The sequence below is a fragment of the Lutra lutra genome, chromosome 2 (genome assembly GCF_902655055.1).
Source record: "Lutra lutra chromosome 2, mLutLut1.2, whole genome shotgun sequence".
Lineage (NCBI taxonomy): Eukaryota > Metazoa > Chordata > Mammalia > Carnivora > Mustelidae > Lutra > Lutra lutra.
This window is the reverse complement of record NC_062279.1, coordinates 172,736,981-172,763,279: the sequence shown is the minus strand read 5'-3', so window position 1 is coordinate 172,763,279 and position 26,299 is coordinate 172,736,981. Positions and strand designations below refer to the sequence as shown.

Genomic DNA, 26,299 nt, shown 5'->3' with positions numbered 1-26,299 from the left:
GAAAACAATCTTGTAAAAGAAGAACGAAACTGGAGGACTCACACTTCCAGATTCAAACTCATTACAAAGGTACAATAATTAAGAGAGTATGGTACCAGCATAAGGATATTCAGTGGAATTAAACTGAGAATCTAGAAGAAAACCCTCACACTTCCGGTCAAAGATTTCAACATGGTACTGGGACAACTGGATATCCACATGCAAAAGAATGAAATCTGACACCGTACCTCACACTATACGTAAAAACTACTTGAAATAGATTACAGATATAAATTTAAGAGATAAAACTATAAAACTAATTTTACAAAAAACACAGGGGCAAATTTTTGTGAACTTGGATTTGGCAATGGTTTCTTAGCTAGGACAGCAACGTACAGGTAATCAAAGATAGAGATAAATTAAAATTTTGTGCTTCAAGAGACACTATTAAGAAAGTAAAAAGAGGACCCTATTTGATAATGGCATTGCATCTGGGATATATAAGGAACTCCTACAACTCCAGAATAAGAGCACAACCTGATTGAAAACGGACAAAAGATCCAAGCAGACATTTCTTCACGAACATACACAGATAGCCAATAAACACATGAAAAGGTGCTCAGTGTCATCAGTCACCAGGGCAATGCCAATCAACTGCAATGAGATAGGCCTTCACACCCACTAGGACGGCTATCACAAACAAGACTGATAATAAGTGTTAATGAAGATGTGCAGCCACATCCTACACTGTGGGTGGGATAATAAAATGTGTGTGTGGTCGTTTTGGAAAACAGCCTGGCCGTTCCTCAAATAGTTGAACAGAGTTACCACGTGATCTAGCAGTTCTCCTAGATAAAGGAAAACACGAGGTCTACACAAAAACTTGCACAGGAATGGTCACAGCAATAATATTCATAATATTTAAAAAAGCAGAAATAGTCCAAATGTCCATCAAGTGATTAATGGATACATATAATGTAGTATATCCATAAGTGGAATATTATTCAGCAATAAAAAGTAGTCAGATACCGATGCTATATGATATGGATGAGACTTGAAAATGTTATTCTTAGTGAAAGAAGCCAGTCACAAAGGAATCTGTTGAATGGCTCCATGCATATGAAATATCTAGAACATGCAAATCTACAGAAACAAAAAATAGATTAGTGGTCGGCTAGAGCCGGGAGGGAGAGGAATAGGTCCATTTGAGAATGACAGCCGAAGGGCACGGGGTTTCTTTTCGAGGTGATGACAATGTTATAAAATCATAATGCTTAAACAACTGTGAACATACAACGACATCTCAATGACACTTTGTACATCTACGGAGTACTGTGATTTTCTACAGGTCTTATAATCCCCTCCTCATGGCAGAACTGAGTACAGGAACAGATGTGTGAATCAAGCACTTAGCATATTAAGAGTGAACGATAAGATCTAACTAAATATATGTGGAACAAATGACTGGGATAAAAATCATAACAATATTTTTAAATAGAAGCCTAAGGGTCACGTGATTTATCTGCCACCAATGGGAGTCTTTTGCAATAGTTTCTATACCTGTTACTTCCATCAAGTTTGGTCACCCCGGCCCTTGTCCAGGCCTTTCTAATTCCATGTCTCCGGACTCTGGTCACTTTGTTTAAATGTCCTGCTGCTTCCAGCTTTTCTCTCTTAAATTATTCCTTCTCAAACGTCTTTATGGGGAGAAAATGATGAAAAAGGATAAAATGAAGCAACCGTGAAGGCAGAGAGGAAATAAAGAAGTGAAACGTCTAACTTATGCAACACGAAACACCGTTTCGGGCAAGCAAATCTGCCATATATCCACATAATCAATACCTGGCAAAAAGTGGCTAGAATCTGAAGGGCTCAACAAGACAAGATTTATTATATACTTACAAAAATTAAGTTTAGCTTTTAGCCTAATGTCCAGGCACTGCAGACACTGAATCTAATTTACTATTTATTGGAATACTAACTTGCTGACAGCACATTTTATGTGCCGTTACTTATTTCATCATTAAGTATAAACACTCAGGAAAGTAATTTGATTTTATCTTTTTTTACTTAAAACCATCAAACTTGCTTTAAAATATTCTTAGGGAGGCTAATTTATCATGATTATCATGGGCTGAACGCGTCTGAAAAAAAAAAAAAAAAGCCGGCAAATAAAAGCCTTAACAAATTTTGCCACTTGAATCAGACAAGCCCTTTAAATACCCAGATTACCAAGTGAACAATAAAGCGACCTGTAAGAAACAAATAATGACTTCATGTTCCCTTCCCCTCACAAAAAGGGTCAAGTTTGAATTAACGGCTTCACACTATCATTTCTTCAGAAAAAGCCTTTGAATTTAAGTATTTTCCAAAATATTTTCCTTCTCGATTTTCCCATGCTGTAAGAAGACACCACCTGAATGCAAAACAAAAATCTAACTACAGAGGAGATGTGACTGATTTTGTTTTTGAATAAATGCAGTACTGAAATGAAGGCTGTTTCTCAAAGTTATTCCAGTGGGAGCTACTCATCTATCCGTTCCAGTGATTCTGTCACTGCCCCACAATTTCTTCTGGAGGAATTATCTCATTTTGTATATATATGAAAAAAAAAAAAACAAAACAAAAAACCTCTTGTCACTGTATTGTTAGATTCGTTTTATTAACAATGGTATTTTCCCAGCCTATTGGCCTTTGCATGGTAAGACATGCCTTTGAAAAGACCTTTCATGCTTTCAAAAAATCAAACCTATTCTTAAAAGGATTCGAATCTGCCACCACTAAAAATATGCAAAAGAACACACAACAGGTCAGAAAGCTGTGAACGCGGGCAACAGTATTGTGCTGTGGACATAACTCTCAAGGTCAATACAGCACTGATTTGATTTTGATTTAGTTGTGTCCTGTTGCTAGAATGTTCATCTTATAGGAGAGGAGAAGATAAAAAGGGAGGAGTCTTGAACTACAGACTACTGTTTACCAGGGGTGAGATAAGGTACGGTTTGGTGTGGTAATTCTCACTCTGGTTAGAATGACTTCCCCGAGATGCACAGGACACGCGTGTGTGTGCGCGCGTGCGCGCGCGCGCGCACACACACACACACACACACACACACACACACACTCTCGAACCCTCTTCTGCTCCACGTCACCCAAGGTCATACTTTACTGGAATAACAGCAAATGCTGACTTCAGGTCATGTTGCAATTATTCTTTTGGTCATGAGATACAGGACTAAGATTTATAGGAACGTGACTAAGATGGAACTCTTCCGGGAAATTCAGGTGCTAAACCCAGCCCAGGGAGGATGGGCTGGCCCGAGAGACAATTGCCAGAAAGGGTCCAAACGGTATGATGTGGGATGTTTCAACCAAAGCCTCGTGACGACAACTAGCAGCTCACACCTGAGGCCCATGTGGCCTGGGAGACTTAGCCTCTGGGCAGCCCTAAATGTTATAATGTGACAGTAAAGAAAACTAAATCATGGACTAAGTAAGGCAGGGCCTGTGACTTTCTAGGCCTAATGAACATGGAGGCAGAGGGGGAGGGTACGAGGAGTCATTCAGGGCAGAGAAAGAGCCACAAGCCAGAGGCCACTGTGCATGCGTCTGTGCTGAGTACAAGCTGGAGAAGCTCACTCCACAAGGCAACAGTAGCTGGGCTGTGCCCGGGGACCAGCGTCCTTCAGGGGCAGCACATCCGCCACAAGTATGCGCCTGAGAGAAAAGCCCAGAGTTGGCTCTGTTCCTGCCACTGGGATTTCAGCAACCGCTGTTTCCGAATGCCCCTCTGAGCGCACCTGTGCGGGTCTTCCTACCGGGACCCCCGCCAGTCCCTTCCTGCTTGTCTCCTTGCTCCTTCTACTCCATGTACTACACTGAGGGGGAGGAACTTTTTAAAATGCAGATCCGATCACCAGAGCGAAGATTTCCTCTTACTCTACCAGACACTGCGTAGAGTAACTTATTTATTCCTTAAACTTATGAAGGAGACAGGAAGATTATCTCTGTTTCATAAATGAAAATGCTGAGGCACAGAGAAATAACTTATCCCAAGTCCCAGAAGTAGGAAGGAGCAGACGTGGGATTTGAACCTGGGCTAGTAACTTCATGGTGTTTCCTCTGCAGACCATCAGCCTGAAGATAGGATCTAGAGTCTCTGACTGCTTTATGAGAGCCTCCCTGACCTAGCCCCTACCTAACTCCCTAGCCTCATTTCTTATCATGTTCTCCCTCACTGTTCATGCTCTAGCTACAGATAACCTCTTCACACGTGTATAAATGTACACTGAGATGCCCATACATTCATACACGCACATATATTTGCGCAGATGCTTACACTTACACACCTGTTCCTAACCACATACATTTTGGGAGTGTGTAAACGCAAGAGGCTTCTTGACACAGTGACTAAGGGCTTGGACCGTGGGACCATGCAGCCTTGGTTCAGATCCTGCCTCCGCCGCTTACTAGCTGTGAGATCTCCAGCTGTGATTTACTCCCGTACTTCAAAGTGTCCTCATGCAATAAAGTGGAGGAGATGGAATTTACTGACGAGGTTCATGGCAATGATGGAATGTTAATGGACACACAGCACTCAGGATACGTGCCTGGTAGGCAGTGACTACGACATAATTTTGATGGTCTTTCCCAAATTTGCCTATGAAAATTGGTTCCTTCTGTTTGAAATTTTCTTTTCCACATGGGCATCTCCATCTACCCATTCCTCAGGATTCAGCTTAGACATCAGCTCCTCAGCAGCAGTCCTGATGCCTCGAGGTCTGATGAAGCCTCCCACTGTGCATGCCCAGGTCACTCCATATTTCCTTTGCAGCCAGCGGCATGTTGGTCACCACGGTTCACGACTCCAGGAAGGCAGGGACTAGGCTGGTTTTTAATAGTAGGGTACATCCACTGTGCCCACAACTCTGCCTAGTGCAGAGGGCCCATGGGACCATCACCTAAATCTGGTCCTGGGGATCTGCTGGTAGACATCAGTGAGGAAATCTGGACTCGAAGGTTAAATGCATAGGAGACTGCTCTTTGGAGAAGAGAGACTTTTACACAGAACATACCCCCACCCCCGCAAAGACAGAAATATGATAGCCTGTCCAAATGGAGATGATGGGGTCACGGCACCGTAATTGTGGCAGCCAAAAGAAAGCAGAGATCAAGTACAAAAAGCACTTTGTTTTAAAGAAAACCGAGCTGAAGTTACTTTTTTTTTTTTTTTTAATTTGACAGACAGATCACGAGTAGGCAGAGAGGCAGGCAGAGAGAGAGGAGGAAGAGGCAGGCTCCCTGCTGAGCAGAGAGCCCGATGCGGGACTCGATCCCAGGATCCTGAGATCATGACCTGAGCTGAAGGCAGAGGCTTTAACCACTGAGCCACCCAGGCGCCCCTGAAGTTACTTTTTCGATGGTTCGTAACTACTTATTGACGAAGCAGATCTCTTTTTTTTTTTTTTAAAGATTTTATTTATTTGACAGAGAGAGATCACAAGTGGGCAGAGAGGCAGGCAGAGAGAGAGAGAGAAGGAAGCAGGCTCCCCGAAGAGCAGAGAGCCCAACACGGGACTCGATCCCAGGACCCTGAGATCATGACCTGAGCTGAAGGCAAAGGCTTAACCACTAAGCCACCCAGGTGCCCCGAAGCAGATCTCTTTAATGAGTGCTCTTTTCCCTGTGCGGTCTCGCTCAAGGTCTCCTCTCCCTGCTATAAGGAATAAAAAATGAGGATGGAAAGAAAGAGCTTCCTCATGTTAAGAATCTGAGAAAGGCTTCTCAGTGATTGTACCCAACTGGGACACTTAAATGTCACCTGCAAATGAGGATCTCTCGTTCTGCTTACTGAAGGACTAATCTTCTTGGGTCATTTCCAGCCTTCGGTAATCAGCCAGCCACGATTTAGCAGAATGAAATGTTCGGCAAAGTAGAGGTCCTCCAAGTAAATCCTGGAGCTCCCTACAGTGCCAGTGCTCTATATTTAGGAGAAATATTAGGCAGAAGATTATCTGGGCACCCGACTAAAGGAGGAACAATAGTGCGCTCTAGGGAAGTGAGGTGTGAGAATCCCAGAAGAGCCGTCCCATGCTGCAGAAAGAACGAGCCAACACTTACGATCTCACTGGAGCAGTGAAGGTCAATTATGACATCCTGCTTTCCTTGCCTTTCCGGTCTCTATCAATCTTCCTTCCCCCTTTCCACCAACTGGCTCCCGGACGGGAGAAGGGTGATGTCACACGTTTACCGTACTTACACAGAATATCAACTTGGTTAAGACCTGCCCAGGCGCTGACAGACGGAACAGAAATGTGGAGTGAGTGAGACAAATTGAAGTGCTGGCCTGAGCGAAACAACGTGTGATTCAATGAGAGGATCCGCGTCTCGCTTCAGGAAAAAAGCACGCATTTGATTAACAGGAAATGGAAAAGGGCCATGAGTTGACAATGCGGAGAACAGACCAAGGGCGTCCCAACAGAGCCTGTCAATTACAAAGCCCAGGAAGTGTTCTGGCAATGCAGGAGGCAAAAGGCACTTGGACATCTGCAAGCACGCAGAAAGGAAGGAAAAAAGAACAGAGGAGGAGATGGGGCTCGACAGATTCAGAGGGCTGTGGCCCAGGAGCTGTTGATGGACCTTCGCTGTGAGAGCAAGCGGCTGTTCAAATCTAGAAATCATTCCCAAGGTGAAGCTAACGCAAGACTCATGGGATTTCACTTAACCTGCGACTTGGATGCCCGCAGAGAATGTGGCTTCTTAATTTATGTCTAAGATGTTTGTGCCTCCTGTCCGAGTCGCCACCCTCTGGCTCGCAGGACAAAGAACTCTCAGTTCTATCCAGTCTAAACCTAAGTCTGAACTAAGTTTTCAAGGACTCTATTAAGTGCTTATTCTCACCTCGGTCAAAATGCTGAGTATCTCAAAAGACCGGGCTTCCCTGTTCTTCTGCTTCTTTTTCCCTAAGATGATCTCCAGATGACCTCAGATCCTGAAGGGAAAAGGATAGAGCTTTTGGGCACAGTCCCCCAAAACTGGTCACTGGCATCGTGGCTGGACTTGGGGCGGTTGCCGGCCATGGACTGGTCTTTCCCTCTCAGCTTGGTCAGAGCCTGGACTGCTAGGCGGTCAAGCCAGGCCCCCTTCTCCTGCTGCAGATGGGCTGCCCCAGGCATTGGGCCCCTGTTCTGTCTAGTTTATTAGCCACGGGCCTTTTTTGTAGCCACCTTTCTTGGTCACGGGGACTAATGCTGGCTCTTCACTTGGCATATGCGACACATGGTAACTTAAGGGACCTTGGGGGAGTTAAACTTCTGGTTGCTTGCTGCTGTGGCCATGCTGTGGCTGGGCCTGTTGGCACGGGTGGGGTGTGCTGGGGGGAGTGTTACTGTATGGCCATATCTTTCTGGAGTCCTATGTAGATGGTGGAGGCACGATGCCCTTAGAGCTACCTATCCACCCACTTATTTTCATTTATCTACCCCCCAGCCCCTTTTCTGAAGCAGATCTCAGAGTAAGGAAAGGAGAAGAATGTCTACTGATTCTTCCTTTCTCTCTCCTTCTACCATCTCTCAGGGACTACATGGGGTAGGTTCTGGCTCTGCCTTATGGATAAACGGGGCCCTTTTCTCTGTATTTTAGATCTCCAGGCTCAGAGTCCTACGGTACTGCTTGATGTGCTAAGGAAATGATTAAAAGAATTTAGCGAGACCTTCTCTCAAGCCAACAGCCTGACCTTTAAGGTTTTTGTCTTTCTTGTACGTGATACAAGATTTCCTAAATATTCTCCCCATTTATATTCCTTCTGCACTAGACACTAAGCATCCCTCAGACAGATAGATGCCTTTGGTCAGAGGTCTTCTGCTGCACGCAGAAACACAAAAGAAAAATGCACATAAATAATTTCATTACACTGGGTTCTTCATCAGGAGAAAAGACTTAAAAAGGCAAGAGGCAGTGACAAATTAACATTGGCTGTGTCTTCCATGTGCCAGGCTCTTTGTGTAATCTCATGACTTCTCATAATGATCTTGGAAGATAAACACTATCCCATTCATTTTACAGAAGGGTCAACTGTGTCAAAGAAATCAAGCAGTTTGCCCGGAGTCACAGAACTGCTAATTTGCAAACCCAGCATTCGAATCCTCGTCTAACAGAAAAGCACACACTGTTTCCACTAACTCCCATCATGACATAATGTGCTGTATTTTATTGAATTGTAAACATCAGTTGCAGGCTGCTCCAATATTGTACGTCCCACTAAAAAAGAAATGCACTGTCAATTACACCACGATGCACCATTTATTTGTAAGATGGATTCTATTTCTGACAAGCAAAAATGTGAAAAAAAAAATCTAAGAATGAATTAAATCTGGCAAATACTGCTTAAGCGAAGGGATTCGAGCATCTGTGTATAGGCTGGCCCAGAAGACAAAACACCCAGGAAGGGAAAGATCAGGAAAAGGTTGTCATAGTCATTCAGCTATTAAGAAACGGCAGGCTGAGTAAAGACGGAGCCTTGTGAAATGGGAAGAAAAGGTGAACTTCGAAGAAACACCGTGGCAGGTAAATCAACAGGAACTGGCAGTTTGTAGATTGTAAAGGTTGAAGAATGCACTAGAAGCCAAGATTGTGAAGTTTGGAAGACGGGAAAACGGTAATAATGGAGAGACTGGGAAAAGGGAGAAGGATGGTTTCCACCATTTCAGATACAGTAATATTCCAAAACCAGAGAAGTCTCTTCATGTGGCTCTGGAGGGAGAGAGCGGGAGAGGCAGACATGGGGATCGCTCATAGACACTAGCTCAGGGATAAGACAGTCTTCTCACTGGGGGTCTAAGGATGGAAAAAACCCAGGGTTTACTGGATGTGAAGTGAAGAAAAAGGAACGGGTTGATGAAGGATAAATCCTATGTACCCCTACAAAAGCTGGCTATCGGAAGGTGTTCTTAAGGAATGACAGACCTCAAAGGCTCAAATCAAATGAAAACCACTTTCAAAATGGATGTGCCTTAAGTGCCCAGCTCAGTCAAGCACCCCCTGCTGGAGGTTCCTGCCCTAACTGGGTTTACTCTGGAGTCAGATTACCAGTGAGGGTTGGGTGGGGGGGAATTATGAGTTTACAGAGTAGGAGGAGGGAGATATCTGGAAATTGGAAAAGACTTTTTGAGAAAGCTAGGCCTTGAGCTGGATTTTGAGGTTGGGGGCGGGGTGGGGAAGAATAAAGGTACCTTTTTTTTCTTTTTAAAGATTTTATATATTTGAGAGATAAAGAGAGAGCACACACATGTGTGTGCACATGAGTGGGGAGAAGGGCAGAGAGAGAAGGAGAAGCAGACTCCCCACTGAGCACAGAGCCCAACGTGGGGCTCGATCCCATGACTCTGAGATCATGATCTGAGCCAAAGGTAGATGCTTAACTGACCGAGACTTTCTGAAAGTCTCGGTCTTTTTTTTTTTTTTTTTTTTTTTTTTTTAATTTATTTGACAGAGAGAGATCACAAGCAGACGGAGAGGCAGGCAGAGAGAGAGAGAGAGGGAAGCAGACTTCTTGCTGAGCAGAGAGCCTGATGTGGGACTCGATCCCAGGACCCTGAGATCATGACCTGAGCCGAAGGCAGTGGCTTAAACCACTGAGCCACCCAGGCGTCCAAGTCTCGGTCTTTTCTGATGAGAAAGTCTAGAATGAGTGATCCATGAGATGTTCTCCAAGAGGACAGGCTTGGAGCGCATGCTTGTGTGGGAGAGAAAGGGAGATGAACTTGGACAGACAGCTGAGTCACAGTAAAGAGGGAGCCCTGTAGGCAGCAGGGAGCCATTAAGAGCTTTTAAGCAAAGGAATGGACAACATGACATTTAAGTCAAGATTGATCTGGTGTGATGTATAGAAAAACTCAAGCAGGGCGACGATGTGGGCCGTTCTGCTTAACACATTTTCACTAAACCCCACTCAATAGTAAACACTCTTTCAGGCCCTGGGGACTTACAAATAAGTGAGAACTAGTCTCTTCCTCAACAACTTCTACCATTTGGTGGTAAGTGGGGAACGAGCTGAGATGCTTTTCATGTACCCATTTTTGAAGCCATGAGGGTTAGAGCAGAGCCCCGGCAATAGAAATGGAGTAGAAACCTCAGCAAGCAAGAGTGGATGGCACCTGGGGCTCAGATTCCAAGTCCTTTATTCACTGGGTCCTGCGTCATCTGCTTTTGCCCTCATCTATCAGTATTTTTTGCATTTTATTCCCTTTGTTCTCCCTTTCTATCCTCTTCTCTATAACCAAGGGCATTAACCGAACACCGCCAAGTCAAACACCATATTGATTAAAAACCCTGTCTTTTCTGAAGCCATGTGTGTTCTCTGCTCTGAGTGTACTTGATGGTCCTCCCATTCAGTTGTTTCAGTCTCTAAGCAACAACTGTGTGTGTAATCACACACAGAATTACCTCGAGTTCATAATCGGACGGTCTGCTTAGCTTTTTCATTAAATATCTTCATTTAAAAATGAAAAAAATTAAGGAAACACTAGAGAACAGCCTGCCTGACAGGCAGAGACAACAACATTAGAAGGCCTTGTGTCAAATGTAACTCCATAGTCTACCAATTCGATATTATTTAACTCAAGGGTCTACTGGGTGCCAGACACTGGACCCACTGCTGGGATACAGTGAATAAGACACAATTGCAGTCCTGAGAACTTTGAGACCTTAGAGACAGATGATGAAAACTTCGCCTCACCAGAGGTCTCATTCTCTCCAGCGCTGGCTCTAGTCCATGCCATGATCACTTCTTAACCTGTGCTACCCTCCCGCTTCTACCATTCCCTCCCCCCATTCCAGTCCCTTCACAGGGCCTGAGTGACTCTCTTGAACACAAGTCCTATAATGTCCCCCTCTCCCTTCTTACTCAGTACAGTTCTAAGTCCTTAATCTTGGCCCATAAGGTCCCACGTGATCTGAATTTGATGTCCTCTCCTGCAATTATTTCTCTTACTCCACTCCACCCACACTTGGCTTCTTTACTGTTCCTAGAATATTCTAAAGATGCTCCCACCTCAGACCCTTTTCCTGGTCGTCTATGCCTGGATTTCTCCTACCAAGGCATCTGCCTGATGTGCTCCATCACTTTCTACAGATCTCTGTTCAAAGTTGCCTATCACCGAGCTCTTCTCTGTCTACCTGGCACTCCCTAACCCCCTTATCCTGTCTTACTTTTCCTAAGAGTGTTCACTCAATAAAATGCATCTATCACCACTGGGGACTTACTGTTTACTACCGGCCTCCTCCAGTGGTATTGGAAGCTTCACAAGAAGAGGGTCTGACTAGTTTGTTTTTGTATTCCCAGCACCTGAGATGTTGTCTGGCATGTGCTCAATGGTCGACAAATGCTTCTCGAACACATTGTATGCATGACTGAGAGTTATGCCTAGGATTAGAGGGGAGCAAAAAGGAGGGTACGTGGCATATCCTAGGAGGAAACGGGGGCTCCAAGACAGCTCCCTTAAGCAAGGAATGTTTGGACTGAGACTTCCTTCATTCATATGCTCAGAAAGGCAGTCACTTCTTCAACACATTCCCATAAGAGTTTTGCTATGTGTGAGGCACTAGTCCAGGACTAGGCACATAGCTGTCACAAAGGCTGACATGTCCCTGTTCTTGTGAAACTTACAACCTAGTAGGGGAGAGACAATAAGCAATAAGCAATACATGAAAAAGGCAGAATGTCCATTATTGACACTTGCTATGCAGATAACTGAAAGAGGGTGATGTAAAAGAAATCCCCTAGGTGGTCGCTTTAGAATGGGTCACAAGGGAAGTGTCTCTAGGAAGTGACATTTTTGTGATGATCTGGAGAGCAGTAAGAAAGCTCCCATGTGAAGATGAGGGAGTGACCATTCCTACAGAGAGAGCACAGTCAGGACAAAGCCCTTAAATGGCAATGGCCTTGAAGTGTTTAAGGAACCACATGCAGGATATTTGGCTACAGGGCTGTAGGCAGAAGGAGACGGGCCTCAGGATCTACCGGAAGAGTCTGAAGAACGAGCAGGACTTGAGGGATGGCAGGGGAAGAGGTGGGCTGCAGAGCATCATGGGCAGAGAGAACAGCATCCACAAAGGCAAAGAAGTTTAAAACAGACTCGTATATGTTTGGGTGACTCTAGGGAATTCATTTCTTCTGGGTTCCATGCACAGCCAAAGACGAAATCTAGAGTACTATACAGGTAAACTGGTTTTTTTCTCATGAAACTTCCAGCATCTTATTTTGTTGCAATTGAGAAAGGAGAACCGTCTCAGTAGAAAATACATCTTCAGGGAGATCTATAATCAACCGACTAGAAGAAACTATACTAAAAAGTATATTCTTAGAAGATTCAAGGTTGATGTATATTTGAGCTCCTGTTAAGCTCAGAAGGTGGGAAGCAGATGTAACCCTGCCCATTTCTATTCCAAACACAACCTTGGATACAAAGCAGTCACCACTTCTGTTTCACACACTGACTGAGGGAGTCACAGTGGAAAGCGGGGGGTTCAGTCCCAACTTTTCTTTGCCCAGTGCCATTTCCACTGCTGCCCAGTATCTCAGGGACTCATTCAATGCACATGCCTAGAATGATCCTTGCTGTCCATTTATTCCATGGACCTTGCCTTCTACAGCTTTCCTCTGGCTTTATCGGTCTTTTCCTGGGCCCACTTATAATTTAGAAAATATATTTTTCTTTATTTTCCTCTCAGCTAATCTTAATACCATGTTTTATTCAGGCTGGTCTGTGGCTTAACAAAGTCTTCTCTCTACCTAAAAAAAAAAAAAAAAGATGCATATCCAAACAAACTCAAACATGGGATTAACATGCTTGGACACATCTCTTTCTCCATAGTAACTGAGTCCCCAAGGAGTGTCTAAGTCTTTGGGAATCTTGACAGACCAGAATTTTTGTAACAGTTGAGACCCTGTTATCAGTAGAACCAGGTTCTTCAGAAAAGGGAGTGCTAAATTCGCAATAAGGAATTTAATTTAGGTTCACCGTTTATCTAGCAAATGGCGACTTATGAGTAACTTTTCAATATGTGTGTCATAATGGCCTGCTGCTGACTGACAGTAGGCCCAAAGAGTGAAACCATTTGGAGACCAACTCTTTTATGCCTCACACAAGAAAGCACCATGAAGTATATACCAAGGTAAAATATTCAGGAGGAAATAAATGAAGGGTGGAATTTCCTTCCACTAACAAAGATGGGTTTGGCAGCCTTATGCCACAAACCTCTGGTGCATATTCCTCACCTACCAATGGAAACATAGTTAAGAGAGCCCTGGAGAGTTAAGAGGCTGTGAATGAGGTTGAAAACTTCTGACTAAACAATGCTATCTGTTCCAGCAGCCATTTACCTTTTAACTCTGGGGATGTTCTATATATGCCCAGTGTTTTCTAGAACTTTTCTATTAGGTGGCAAAAATCAGTGGTGTCTACAAATGTCAGGGTGTTCCTGACCTTGAGCAATGACATGAATAGTTATTGTTTCCTGAAAGGCTTTTTTTGTTTTGTTTTGTTTTGTTTTTGGCAAATGGCAAATCCCTAACATAGGAAAAAGGACATTTTACAATGTGAACAAAAACTAAAGGCAACCTAGAAGGCAAGGGCTGGCCAGGCTGCTAAAAGAAAACACCTGGGAGAAAGCTGGTCTCAATTTTTATGTGTAAATCATTTCTAGAGACCACAGCCCAGGAGCCTGCACTCAGCAATCTTCACCTTCCTGAGAACAGCAGAGATTGTGGAGAAGTAAATAAACATGGTTAGAAGGAGAAGATGAGCCAATACCAGGCAGGGGCCAAGAAATAGCATCAAAGTGCAAAGCACCAAAAATGAGTAAATATCTTTTTGAAGATATTATTGATTTGAGAGAGAGAGCGAGAGAGTGAGAGAGCATGAGAGCTCAGAAGGAGAGGTGCAGGAAGGCAGAGAGAAGCAGACTCCCCACTTGGTAGGGAGCCCAATATGGGACTTGATCCCAGGACTCTGGGATTATGACCTGAGCCGAAGGCAGCCGTTTAACTGACTAAACCACCCAGATGACCCCCCAAAAATGACTAAATATTTTATTTCCATTTTCCATTGTTCCTTTTTACCCATGCTTAAAGAAATAAACATTTTCAGAGCTTAAAACGTGCTTTTTAAAATAACACCGACATTGTGAAAAGTGAGCACAAATGTTATTCAGCTGCCGTGATTAAAAATGAAATTAATATCAAAGTTACCTGAAATTCTAATCCATAGTTTTCTCTGCAGAATTCTCTCAATTTAGGATACACATTTTCTCTTAGTGCCTGTCTTTCTGCTCCCGTGTCTGTGGTAGAAAAACAAACACATAGAAAGGAAGTTATGTCCACACATAGGTATTTCTGGAAAAAAATGTAAGCTTACAAGCTAATATTAGCACTAACATAACAATCCAGTTGGGTGTCGACTGTGAAATGATGGGATATGTGACTCCTGGGGGAGCAGGGAGACCACTGCCAGACGTAAGAGCCCGTGGGACGGATGGGAGCCCCCGTGGTCAGGTCCATGTGTGCTGGCAGAGCGGGAAATTCACATTTGAGTCTTGATGCCCACCCAGACCCTCCATGATCTCTTAAGTAGCTGGACCACGCTGTCTTTGGAAGAGGCAGAAGGAAAAACCGTAGGGCTATCTGCTATCAGGTGTTATAGCCCCATGACGTGTAAGAGCTACAACATCACACACAACGCATTGCACACACATGTTAATTTACTGATTCCAAATAGTATCTAAAATCTCTATCATTTGTATCATATTTACAAATAATTCGACTTCTACAAAATTCAGTACAGTATCCATGCAATCAGTACAGCAGTTAGAAAAGACAAGTCGTGGGAGCCAATTTCCACACAGCAGATCCCCATCTGGTGGATTTGACTGGCCAGCGGTCACCTTGGGCACCGGGGCTGCCTGTTGTAGGGCTAATTGCTTCCTGTGTAAATACTTTAAAAATCACTATTTACTATTCATGTCCTTAATAAAAACATACAAGAAGAAACAGAACCTGAAGCCAGAAGAACCACAGAATATATACTTAATCTTGATTATTTTGCACAGAAAGGATTTCTGAAGTCCCCAGTGCTTGGTAATGCTCTGTATCAAGGATGATGCTATAAAATGTTTACAAGCAAAGCGAGGCTGTTCCTTGCCCCAGTACCTTCAGTGAAAGAGGAGGACTGCGATTTTAAAATCAGGTTAATGTCTTCTCTCATGAAAAATGCCATTTGCTAAATGTACCTCAAACCCAGCGTAACTATGAAATATTTGCATACCACATTTTTAACTAAAAGCCAGTTTCAAAGACTTTCCTTATTATTCTCAAGTTCATCTGTCCATGCAAATTCGACCATATGCTGTGCTGACCTACTCTACTTTCCGACTGTTCTCAAGACTACTTCAAGACGGAAATAACCAATCTCAAGAGTCTGAAATGCAGTTGCAACCTCACAGAGTGACAGAAGCCAGTGTTTACCAGGAAACCAAAGACTCACGAGGCTTCTAGGTTACCCCGTGGTCCAAATGGATAGGGTCTTTTCTAGCCAGGGATCCAACACGGACCTGAAGTCCAAAGCAGGAGGACCACGTGGAGGAGGGGTGCATCTTAGCAGCACCCTCGTGTGGTCCCAGCCCCAGTGGAGTCGTATATGTAGTGTTTACATGAACGATATCATCTAAGGACCCGAGGCCCGCTCTCCATCCCATTTTAAGGGTTGAAAACATTAACTTCGCAACAAAACTAATTAATATTCAATCGATCTCTCTAGAAGGCTATGGGTATTTAAAACATAAATAACAGAAGTCACTTAAAAAATAAGCAAATACTACCAGATGTGGAAGCTGGGAATAATATGCGTAATATAAATAGTAAAATTGTATTATTACATAATTAAACAGGATTAAGAGATGGTAAAATAGCATCAAAATAACACATGGACACATTTTTTTATTTCGTAAAAATGTTAATTATAACTCATGACTAGATACTGCTATCTGAATGTGGCATAGTTTGATGATCAGATAGAAACAGAGTCTGTATATTTACTGAGCGCTTACTATAGTCATGTACTAAGTATTTCTATGTGTATGTTCTTAGTCACTTCTGTCAACTCTATGAATAGGTAAAATTATTATTCCATTTTTTTAAAAAATATTTTATTTATTTACTTAGAGAGAGAGAACAAGCTGAGTGAGGGGGAGAGGGGAAGGGAGAGAAAGAATCAGCGGCAGATTCTGCGCTGAGTGCAGATGAGCCCAACACGGGACCCCATCCCATGACCCTGAGATCATGACCCATGCTGAAATCAAGAGTCAGACGCTGAACTGACTGAGCCACCCAGGCGCCCCACTAGTCCACTGTTCTTATAAGAGGAAACTGAAATACAGAGGGGTTAAGAGACTTGCCCGACGTTATATGACCTTTAACTTGGAGAAACCACACTTGAATCTAGAGAGCCATTCGAATCTAGAATACTCCATAGTTTGCTCTAACCAAAAAAAAAAAAAAAAAAGAAATCTGCATTGGTGCAAAGACTCAATCTTCGAAAATGACGCATTGGATACCTTCATGGAATACTTAAGGGACGCTGAACTCTCCCCCCCTTTTTTAAAATTTTTAATTTTTTCAGCATAACAGTATTCATTATTTTTGTACCACCTCCCTGTTCCCACTCTAACGCCCTTTTATCCGTTCTCCACAGAGAAGCCTGACTGATCTTTTTATAAATGCAAATCAGATCCCATAAAGCACTCCCCAGCAGTTCCACAGGGCACCTGGAATGAAATCCACACTCCTTACCTTGGATGTTCTCCCTCTCCGAAAGGGATCTCACACCACTACGCAGATGATACCCCTACTCATGGCCTTCCCTCTCGCTAGGACTTCCTCCTGTAATGCTTGTGATCATCTCATGGCATCTCCTGCCATTCAGGTGTCAGCTTTAGAGCCACCTCCTCAGAGAGACCTCTCTGAGCCCTCCACACACTCAACCGACTCTCTGTCCTGTTGCCTTTCAAATTCTTTCCATGTTACTCATCACTACTGTTGCTATTTGTTTACTATCAGTATCCCCCAAGACAACATGAGCTCAGAAAGAGTTATAACCTTCTTCTGTCTCATTCGTTGCTACATCCCCAGTGATCAGAGTTGTGCTCAACTAAGAAATGAGTGAATGAAAAAAATGCCACACATGCACCAGTGACCAGAATGAACTGACAGGCAAGGCTTCTCTGTAATTACCTCCAGAAACAGAAGGGCTTGCTACATTACAATTTGTCCTTGGATGGACACAGAATCAAGAGTATAGGAAATTCTGGGAAATAAACGATAGGGTTTAGAAAGGTGGTTGGTTTCATGAGGTAAGTGAATGACAACTGAAATACTGATTTCTTTTTTGGTTTCTGTGTTTCTGGCAGAACACTAACACATTTTACCATATTATGTTGAACCTTCCCAAAAGTGTGAAGGGAGCGTATGCACGTATCTGACAGATATTCTGTGTTACTACTTGTGTTACAAAAATGACTCAGATTTTCCTGTATTTGTATTAATATGTGATGATTGGCTCTGGAAATGGAAAAGTAATTAAGATAGAATGGATTAATTATAATGGGTGACAGATAAGCTGGCTTAATTATATTAAAAAACCTGATTCATACTAACAGCAAATCCGGATGGTTGGCAATTAAGTAACATTAGAATGTCATAAACAGGAAAAATTAAGTTGCAGAATGTCATACATAAAAAGGGACCTCTTAAAAAAGTACAGATCAGAGACAAGGTATGGCATCACTGACTCTACACAGTCATCAAATCCATTTTTATCTGCCCAGTTCCTTATCCCTTTGAGAAGACGCATTAACACGTGGGCAGCACCACTACTAGGTTTTAAAGGAGTTGTGTTCTAAATAATTCCTCACTGATTTCAGAGTTAATGACTAGTCTCTGTGCAGTGTCTGAGTTACTCACAGGAAGAGCCTTAGTTGAATGTTTTTTTTCTAATTCAATTAGCCAACATATAATACATCATTAGTTTTTGATGCAGTGTTCAGTGATTCATCAGCTGCATATAACACCCAGTGGTCATCACATCATGTGCCCTCCTTAATGCTCATCACTCCATTGCCCCATCCCCCTGCCCATCTCCCCTTTGGTAACCCTCAGTTTGTTTCCCAGAGTCAAGAGTATGTCATGGTTTATATCTCCCCGATTTTTTCCCATTCAGGTTTCCTTCCCTTCCCCTATGGTCCTCTGTGCCATTCCTTACATTCCACATGAGTAAAACCATGATGGCTGTCTTTCTCTGATTGACTTATTTCACTCAGCATAATCCCCTCCAGTTCCATCCATGTCGATGCAAATGATAGGTATTCATCCTTTCTGATGGCTGAGTCATATTCCATTGTATATATGAATCATATCTTTATCCATTCATCTGTTCAAGGGCATCTTGGTTCCTTCCATGATTTGGTTATTATGGATATTACTGATAAGAACATTGGGGTGCAGGTGCCCTTTCTTTTCAGTACATCTGCATCTTTTGGGTAAATACTCAGTAGTGCAGTTGCTGGGTCATAGGGTAGCTCTATTTTTAATGTCTTGAGGAACCTCCATATTGTTTTCTAGAGTGGTTGTACCAGCTTACATACCCACCAACAGGGCAAGACGGATCTGAAGGAGTATTCTTAAGACCATTATTCCACTTCATGAAGGCTTTAGATTAATTCCAAATTGCTATTAAAAATTTTTTTTGTTTAGGATCCAGCACACATTCTTTGCTACGACTGCTGTTCCAGTTAACGAATGCTGTTCCAGTTAGTTCTCCCAGGTTTCTATACTTACTTCTGCCGGGTTCTCCCTCTTCACTCACGTGGCCTGTTAGCTCATGATTCATCTGAACATCCTATCTGGTTTTTGTTGTTTCTGTTTGGGTTGATTTCTTGTTTGGCAACTTCCCAGAGGCTGTCTCCTCTCCACATCTTCTAGGCCCTTTGTGCCCAACCAGCCACGCTGACCCTTCCTTACATCAGTATTAACAAATCCTGTTGATTTTATCACAAACAACTTTTGAATTTGGCCAGTCTCTAGTTTTGCACTCATTATCTCTTATCCCTGAGGGTTCAAAAGTCTCCTATTTGGCTGACTTGTTACCTATCCTTCCTCATGGCAGTCTTAGGCTCCACAGAGCTGCTGGAGAGAAATCCAAGACAAACCAAAAGCAGTAACTAATTTCATCAATAAAAGGACTTGGCTGGCATCTGATGGCCCAGAAGATAAAGACCAGAATGTTCAGGAGATGTAAATGTGTTTTCTAGCAAAGTTCCATCTTCTACTTCTCTTTGCCATGCACCCTCCTGAGTACCTTTTCGGATTTGTCCCAAATACCAGATTTGAAACCAAACCTTGCCCTTACACATATTGCTTTCCATGCTCAGAATGCCCTATTGACTGCATCCCTTTGCTTGGCAGACTTCAGCCCTTCTAAACCCCAATCAAAAGTAATGCAGAGATGGGCACACTCTCTCCAGTTCATCCCACAGCACTGTGCTCACCTCTATATAATAACATATGTTATAGTTTATTATTATTCATAATTTTTAGTTTGTCTCCCCCATTGGACTTGTGAATTCATGAAATGCAGGGACTTTCTCATTCATCTTTATATATGGAAATTAAAGCAGACCCCAGCACATAGTCAATAAATAAATGAGCAAATAGATGCTACTTATAATGAAAGAATTAATTAAACCCAGCTAAAGAATCTGTCTCCACAAAGCTAACACAAATCAAAATGCAATGTCATTTTCAAGTAATAATTGACTATGTTGACAGCATTAATAGTCACGTGTGAATCTGGTGCAATGTTATAAATATATGACAGAGTTTGGTATAGTGGGGAATTTATTAGACCCTCTTCCCAATAAGCAATAATAAAATTCAACAAAATTGTCAAAGTAAGCATTTTAATTCTCTGTAAATCAATCAAACACCAAAGGCATAAAGCAAATTGGGAAGTGATTAGTCATGAAGAACAACTGAACTTTTGGTAAGATCATAAGAGCCTATGGGATTCTACCCCCTTTAACCTCCACACTCCTTCCCATGTCAGAGAAGGTCAAGCTATGAACATCAACTTCACTGCCAGAGAAGACTGGCTTGATTTGGAGCTAAGGATGGGAACACTCCATGCCCATCATGTTGTTAGTAGCAGTAGTGGTCTAGGAGGTAGACAAATGTGTGGAAGTCCAGCAGCTCAGTCAGCCTATAGCTTCGCCCAAATTTAAAAAGGAGATAAAAGAAATAAATAGTCATGGAGGGCCTTGTTAAGCTCTCTGCAAATTCCTGGCTGATAGGAAGGCTACCCACAAACACAAGAGAGACTGAAAGCTATCCACGTACTTGTGGCTGATTTTGAGCCTGTGTTCATAGGCAGTGGAAACATGAGAAGATCCAGTGCAAGTAAAAGCTGGGATAGACTTAAGCACTGGCTAAACTGTGCATGTGTTTCCCAACCCACACAGGTGACTGGCAGAGGACAGAAGCTTGGGCTGAGGGCTTGAAGCACTTGAGAAGAAACTGTTGACAAATCATTGACTGACACTAAGCTATGCAGAAAAGTTGGTGACCCTTGGAAGCCAGGAATATCATCACATTCACCATCAAATAACTGGGCAGAGACATCAGCAGCCTGCATCGTGGGGAACAAATTCCATAAATTTAGTCCAGGCAAGTTACTAAACAAACAAACAAACAAACAAAAAAACTAAAGAAATTTAAAAAAGCACTTTGAGGTAAAAATCAGAGGATTTATTACAATGTATTACTTAAAATGTCAACTTTTCAACAAAAAATGTTGAGATATAAAAAGAAACTGAAAAATGCGATATCTATTTAGGAGAAATAAGTAGTCAATAGAAGTTGTCTCTGAGTGGGCTCCTGTGTGAGATTTAGTTGACAAAAACAACTTCAAAACAGCTATTATAAATTTAAATTTATTCAAGGAACTTCAGGTAACCACGTTTAAAGAATAAAGAAAAATGAACAGAAACTTGTGGGACAACATTAACTATAGTGGTATGCAGGTAAGGGAGTCCCAGACGGACAGGAGTTAAGAGAAAGGAGGAAAACAATTTTGAAGAACAAATTATCCAGAAGTCCGAATTTTAATGGAAAACATTAATCTAAACATCCAAGAAGTTCAAAGAACCCAAATAGCATAATGAATAAGAGATCCACAGTTAGACACTTAGTCAAATGGTTGAAACCAAAGATAAAGAGAAAATCTTGAAAGTAGCAAGAAAAAAATGACTTATCACATACAGAGAAACATACAATTAAGGGCTGACTTCTCATGAGAGGGCAAGGAATCCAGAAGGCAATGGAACAATATACTCAAATACTAGAGAAAAAATGTCAGCCAAGAATTCTAAACCAACAAAACTATGTGGAAAAAACCAAAAAAGACCCAGAGAACATGATGTTCATTAAGCAAAGTCAGTCAGGCACAGAAAGACAATTACTATATGACTTCACTTATAGGCCAAATCTAGTATAGTTAAATTCAGTAGCAGAGAGTAGAATGATGGGAGCCAGGGGCTGAAGGGGTAAATGGGGAGATGTTTGCCAAAGGGTATAAAGTTGCATTTAGGCAAGATGAACAAGTTCTGGAGATTTAATGTGTACAGAGATGTAGATCTAGTTAAAAATACTGTATTGTAGGCTTTAAATTTGTCAAGAAAGTAGAGCTTAAGTATTATCACCACAGAAAAAGAAAAGGAAAAACATTTTTTAACTATGTGAGGTGATAAATACATTAATTGGCTTGATTGTAGTGATTTCACAATGTATATCAAAACATCAAGCTGTGCACCTTAAATAAATAGTATTCTTATCAATTATACCTCAGTAAAATTGAGAAAAGATAAGAACATCAAATTAAAAAAAATTAAGAAAAGCTGTGGCTAGCAGATCTGCATTAAGAACTTACTAAAGAAAATCCTTCAAGCTGAAAAAAAATGATATCAGACAGCAACAAGTCTATACAAAGAATGAAAAGCACTGGAAAAGGTAAGTATGTAAGTATGTAAGAAAGATTACATGATTATTTTTTTTTTCTGTATTATTTTATACACTTAAAATTTTTTTGTGCTTTATTTTTATTTTTTAACATCTTAATTTTTTTTCATGTTCCAAGATTCTTTGCAAATGACACTACAGACAAAGGGCTGATATCCAAATCTATAAAGAGCTCCTCAAACTCAACGCCTCCCCCCCAAATCCAATTTTTTAAATCATGTCAAAAAATGAGCAGAAGACATGAACAGACACTTCTCCAAAGAAGACATACAAGTGTCTAACAGACACATGAAAAAATGTTCATTATCATTAGCCATCAGGGAGATTTAAATCAAAACCACATTGAGATACCACCTTATACCAGTTAGAATGGCCAAAATTAACAAGACAGGAAACAAGTGTTTGAGAGGATGTGGAGAAAGGGGAACCCTCTTACATGGTTGGTGGGAATGCAAGTTGGTGCAGCCACTTTGGAAAACAGTGTGGCGATTCCTCAAAAAATTAAAAATAGAGCTACACTTAAAATTTTAATAATTTTTTAAAATCATGATGACCGTATTTTTTAATTCCCATACCCTATTTCTCCCATCCCCCCATCCACCTTCCCTCTGGTAACATCAGTTTGTTCTCTATAGTAAGAATCTGTATCTTGGTTTGTCTCTCTCTTTTTTCCTTTATTTGTTTTGTTTCTTAAATTCCATATATGAGTGTGATCATATGGTGTTTGTCTTTCTCTTGCTTATTTTGCTTAGCATACTCTCTAGCTCCATTTGTGTTGTTGTAAATGGCAAGATTCCATTCTTTTTTATGGCTGAATAATACTCCAACGTACAGACATACGCACACACATATCTTCCTTATCCATTCATCAATTGATGAACACCTGGGTTGCTTCCATATTGTGGCTATTGTAGATAAAGCTGCGATAAACATAGGAGTGCATCTATCCCTTTGAATTAGTGATTTTGTTTTTGTTTTTAGTTTTTTTTTTTTTTTTTGGTAAATACCCAGTAGTGCAATTACTGGATTATAATGTAGTTCTACTTTTAATTCTTTAAGAAACCTCCATATTGTTTTCCACAGTGGGTGCTGCTATTCCCACAACACTGGAAGAGGATTCCTTTTTCTCCACATCCTCACCAACACTTGGTTCTTAGATTTTTGATTTTAGCCATTCTTACTGGTGTGAGGTAGTAACTCACTGTGGTTTTGATTTGCATTTCCCTGATGATGAGTGATGTTGAGCATCTTTTCATGTGTCTGTTGGCCATCTGTATATCTTCTTTGGAGAAATGTCTATTTGTGCTTCTGTCCATTTTTTAATTGAATTAATCGTCTTTTGGGTATTGAGCTGTATCAGTTCTTTATATGTTCTGGAAGCTATCAGATATGTCATTTGCAAATATCATCATTTAGTAGGTCGCTTCTTTTATATACTTCTTGAAAAACTGTAAGGCTATATAATAAAGCAATAATTAGAACATTGCATTGTTGGGTTTTAACAAACATACATACATACATAAATAACACATGGCAATAAGAAGAAGGAGGAAGGAGAAAATGGAGCTATAGTAGTACAAAGTATTTATGTGTTTATTAAGTTAGTATCCATCTAAAGTATATAATAAATTAGCATAGATTTTATTTATTTATTTATTTATTTATTTATTTTTATTTTTATTTTTTTTAAGATTTTATTTATTTGACAGAGAGAGAGAGAGATCACAAGTAGGTGGAGAGGCAGGCAGAGAGAGAGAGAGAGAGAGGAGGAAGCAGGCTCCCCACTGAGCAGAGAGCCCGATATGGGGCTCGATCCCAGGACCCTGGGATCACGACCTGAGCTGAAGGCAGAGGCTTTAACCCACAGAGCCACCCAGGTGCCCCTAGCATAGATTTTAAAATACCCACAGCACTAAAAAAAAAAAAAAAAAACTAAATAAAGACTGAACACAACAAAGGAATTAAAATGATACACTAAAATATTTAACAAATAAGTGTAAAATGGGACTAGATAAAGAGAAATGACACGAGATACGCAGAAAACAAATAGCAAAAGTTGTGAAATAAATCCAAGCATATCAATAAGTTTAAAGAAGAATAAACACTCAAAAGATAGACTAGATAATGAAACCATATCCAATTATGTGCTATCTATAAGGGACACACCTTAGGTTTAAAAACATCAATAGATTGAAAGTAAAAGGATAGAAATAAAAACCATGCAAATAATAACCGAAAAAAAAATTGAATATATAATATCAGGTGAAACTGATTTTAAGAAACAATACTACTTTAAAAAAGAGTCATGATACAACAATTTTAAATGTATACATAAACAGAGCCCTAAAATCTATAAAGCAAAAATGGACAGAAGTAAAAAGAGAAACAGACATTCCAACATCAGCTGGTGATTTCTATAGTGCATTCTCAATAACTGATAAAATTACTACACAGAAAGTCCACAAGGATACAGAAAACTTCAACAACACTGTCCAATGACTTGACATTTGTAAAACTATCTACCCAAAGGCAGCAAAACACACATTTTTTTTAAAAGATTTTATTTATTTATTTGACAGAGATCACAAGCAGGCAGAGAGGCAGGCAGAGAGAGAGGAGGAAGCAGGCTCCCCGCCGAGCAGAGAGCCCAATGCGGGGCTCCATCCCAGGACTCCGAGATCACGACCTGAGCCGAAGGCAGCGGCCTAACCCACTGAGCCACTCAGGCGCCCCAAAACACACATTTTTTTCTAGTGCTCCCATGATAGGTCATAAACTATACCACAGACAAGTCTTGTAAATTTAGAAGTACTAAAATTATAACAAATATGATCTACAACCATAATAGAATTAAATTAGAAATCAATAACATAAAGACTTTAGGTAAATCCCCAGATATCTGGAAATTGAACAACACAGTTGTAAATAACTCATGTATCAAAGAACAATACACAAAAAGAAACAGGTGTCCTAAACTGAATGAAAACATGTTAAAAGCTATGAAACATAACTAAAGCAGTGGTTAGAAAGAAATCTCTAACCTTAAATATCTATAACAAAAATGAATCAATAACTTAGGATTCTAACTTAACCAGAAAAGAGTAAACTCAACCCAAAGTAAAGAGAAAGAAAAAAATTTTTAAAGAAGCATGAAAATCAATGAAATAGGAATCAGAAAAAACAACTCCAAGAATCAGTAAAGTCAAAAGTTAGTTCTTTGAAAGATCAAAGATATTTATGAACTTTCAGATAGGTTGACCAAGAAAAAAGAAGATAAATGATCAAATTAGGAATGAAGGAGAAGCCATATAGCATACTGACACTACTAAAATTTAAAAAGTTATAAGGGTATACGATGAACAATACCTTTTTTCTAATGAATTCAGAAACTTGGATGAAATGAACAAATTCCAGAAACACAGAAACTGAAAACGAGTCAAGAAGAAAAGGAAAATCTAAAGAGACTTATAACAAGTAAAAAAAAAAAAAAAATTAAATTAGTTAAAAGTTAAGGAGGGCACAGATTGCATATAGCAATGGGTGTGGTGCATAAACAATGAATCTTAGAACACTGAAAAAATAAAATAAAATTAAAAAAAAAAAAGAAAAAAATCTTCTCACAAAGAAAATGACCATTCCAGAGTGTATAACTAGTAAATTATATCAATATTAAGGAAGAAATAATCTATCTAGGGCATCTGGGTGGCTCAGGCAGTTAAGTATCCTGTTCTTGGTTTCAGGTCTCATGGGTAGTAGATGGAGCCCCAGGACAAACCCCCAGTGGGCTCCTCGCTGAGCAGAGACTCTGTTTGAAAGAGTCTCTTTGTCTGCCTCACCCCACTCGCTCGCTCGCTCACTCTCTCCCTCAAAAATAAATCTTTAAAGAAATAATCCTTTACACATACTTTCAGAAAGCAAAGAAGGAACATTTTTCAACTTCTTTTTTAAGTCTGTTATTATCTTAAAACTAAAGCCAAAGACATCAAAAGAAAAAAAAAACCATAAAACAAAAGCTATAGACCAATATAACCTTCATGAACATAAATGCAAAAATCCTTTTAACCAACAAAATTATCTTTCAAGAGAAAGTGCAAAAGGGAATACTTTTAGAAAAACTAAAAAGAGAGTTTCCTGCCATTTCCCTTTAGAAGGAAATGTGAAAGAATATATTCCAGATAGAAAAAAAAAAAAGTCCCAAAT

The 26,299-nt window shown here is 40.9% G+C and overlaps 1 protein-coding gene across 1 annotated transcript in view; it reads right to left on the bottom strand.

Annotated features, from left to right (window-relative positions):
• The window catches only part of NWD2 (NACHT and WD repeat domain containing 2), a 182,051-nt gene that overhangs the window by 98,300 nt on the left and 57,452 nt on the right, over positions 1-26,299 (bottom strand). The window contains exon 2 of the mRNA XM_047719087.1: positions 14,228-14,316. Within this exon, the coding sequence (XP_047575043.1) occupies positions 14,228-14,316 (89 nt within the window). The remainder of the gene's footprint in view (positions 1-14,227; positions 14,317-26,299) is intronic.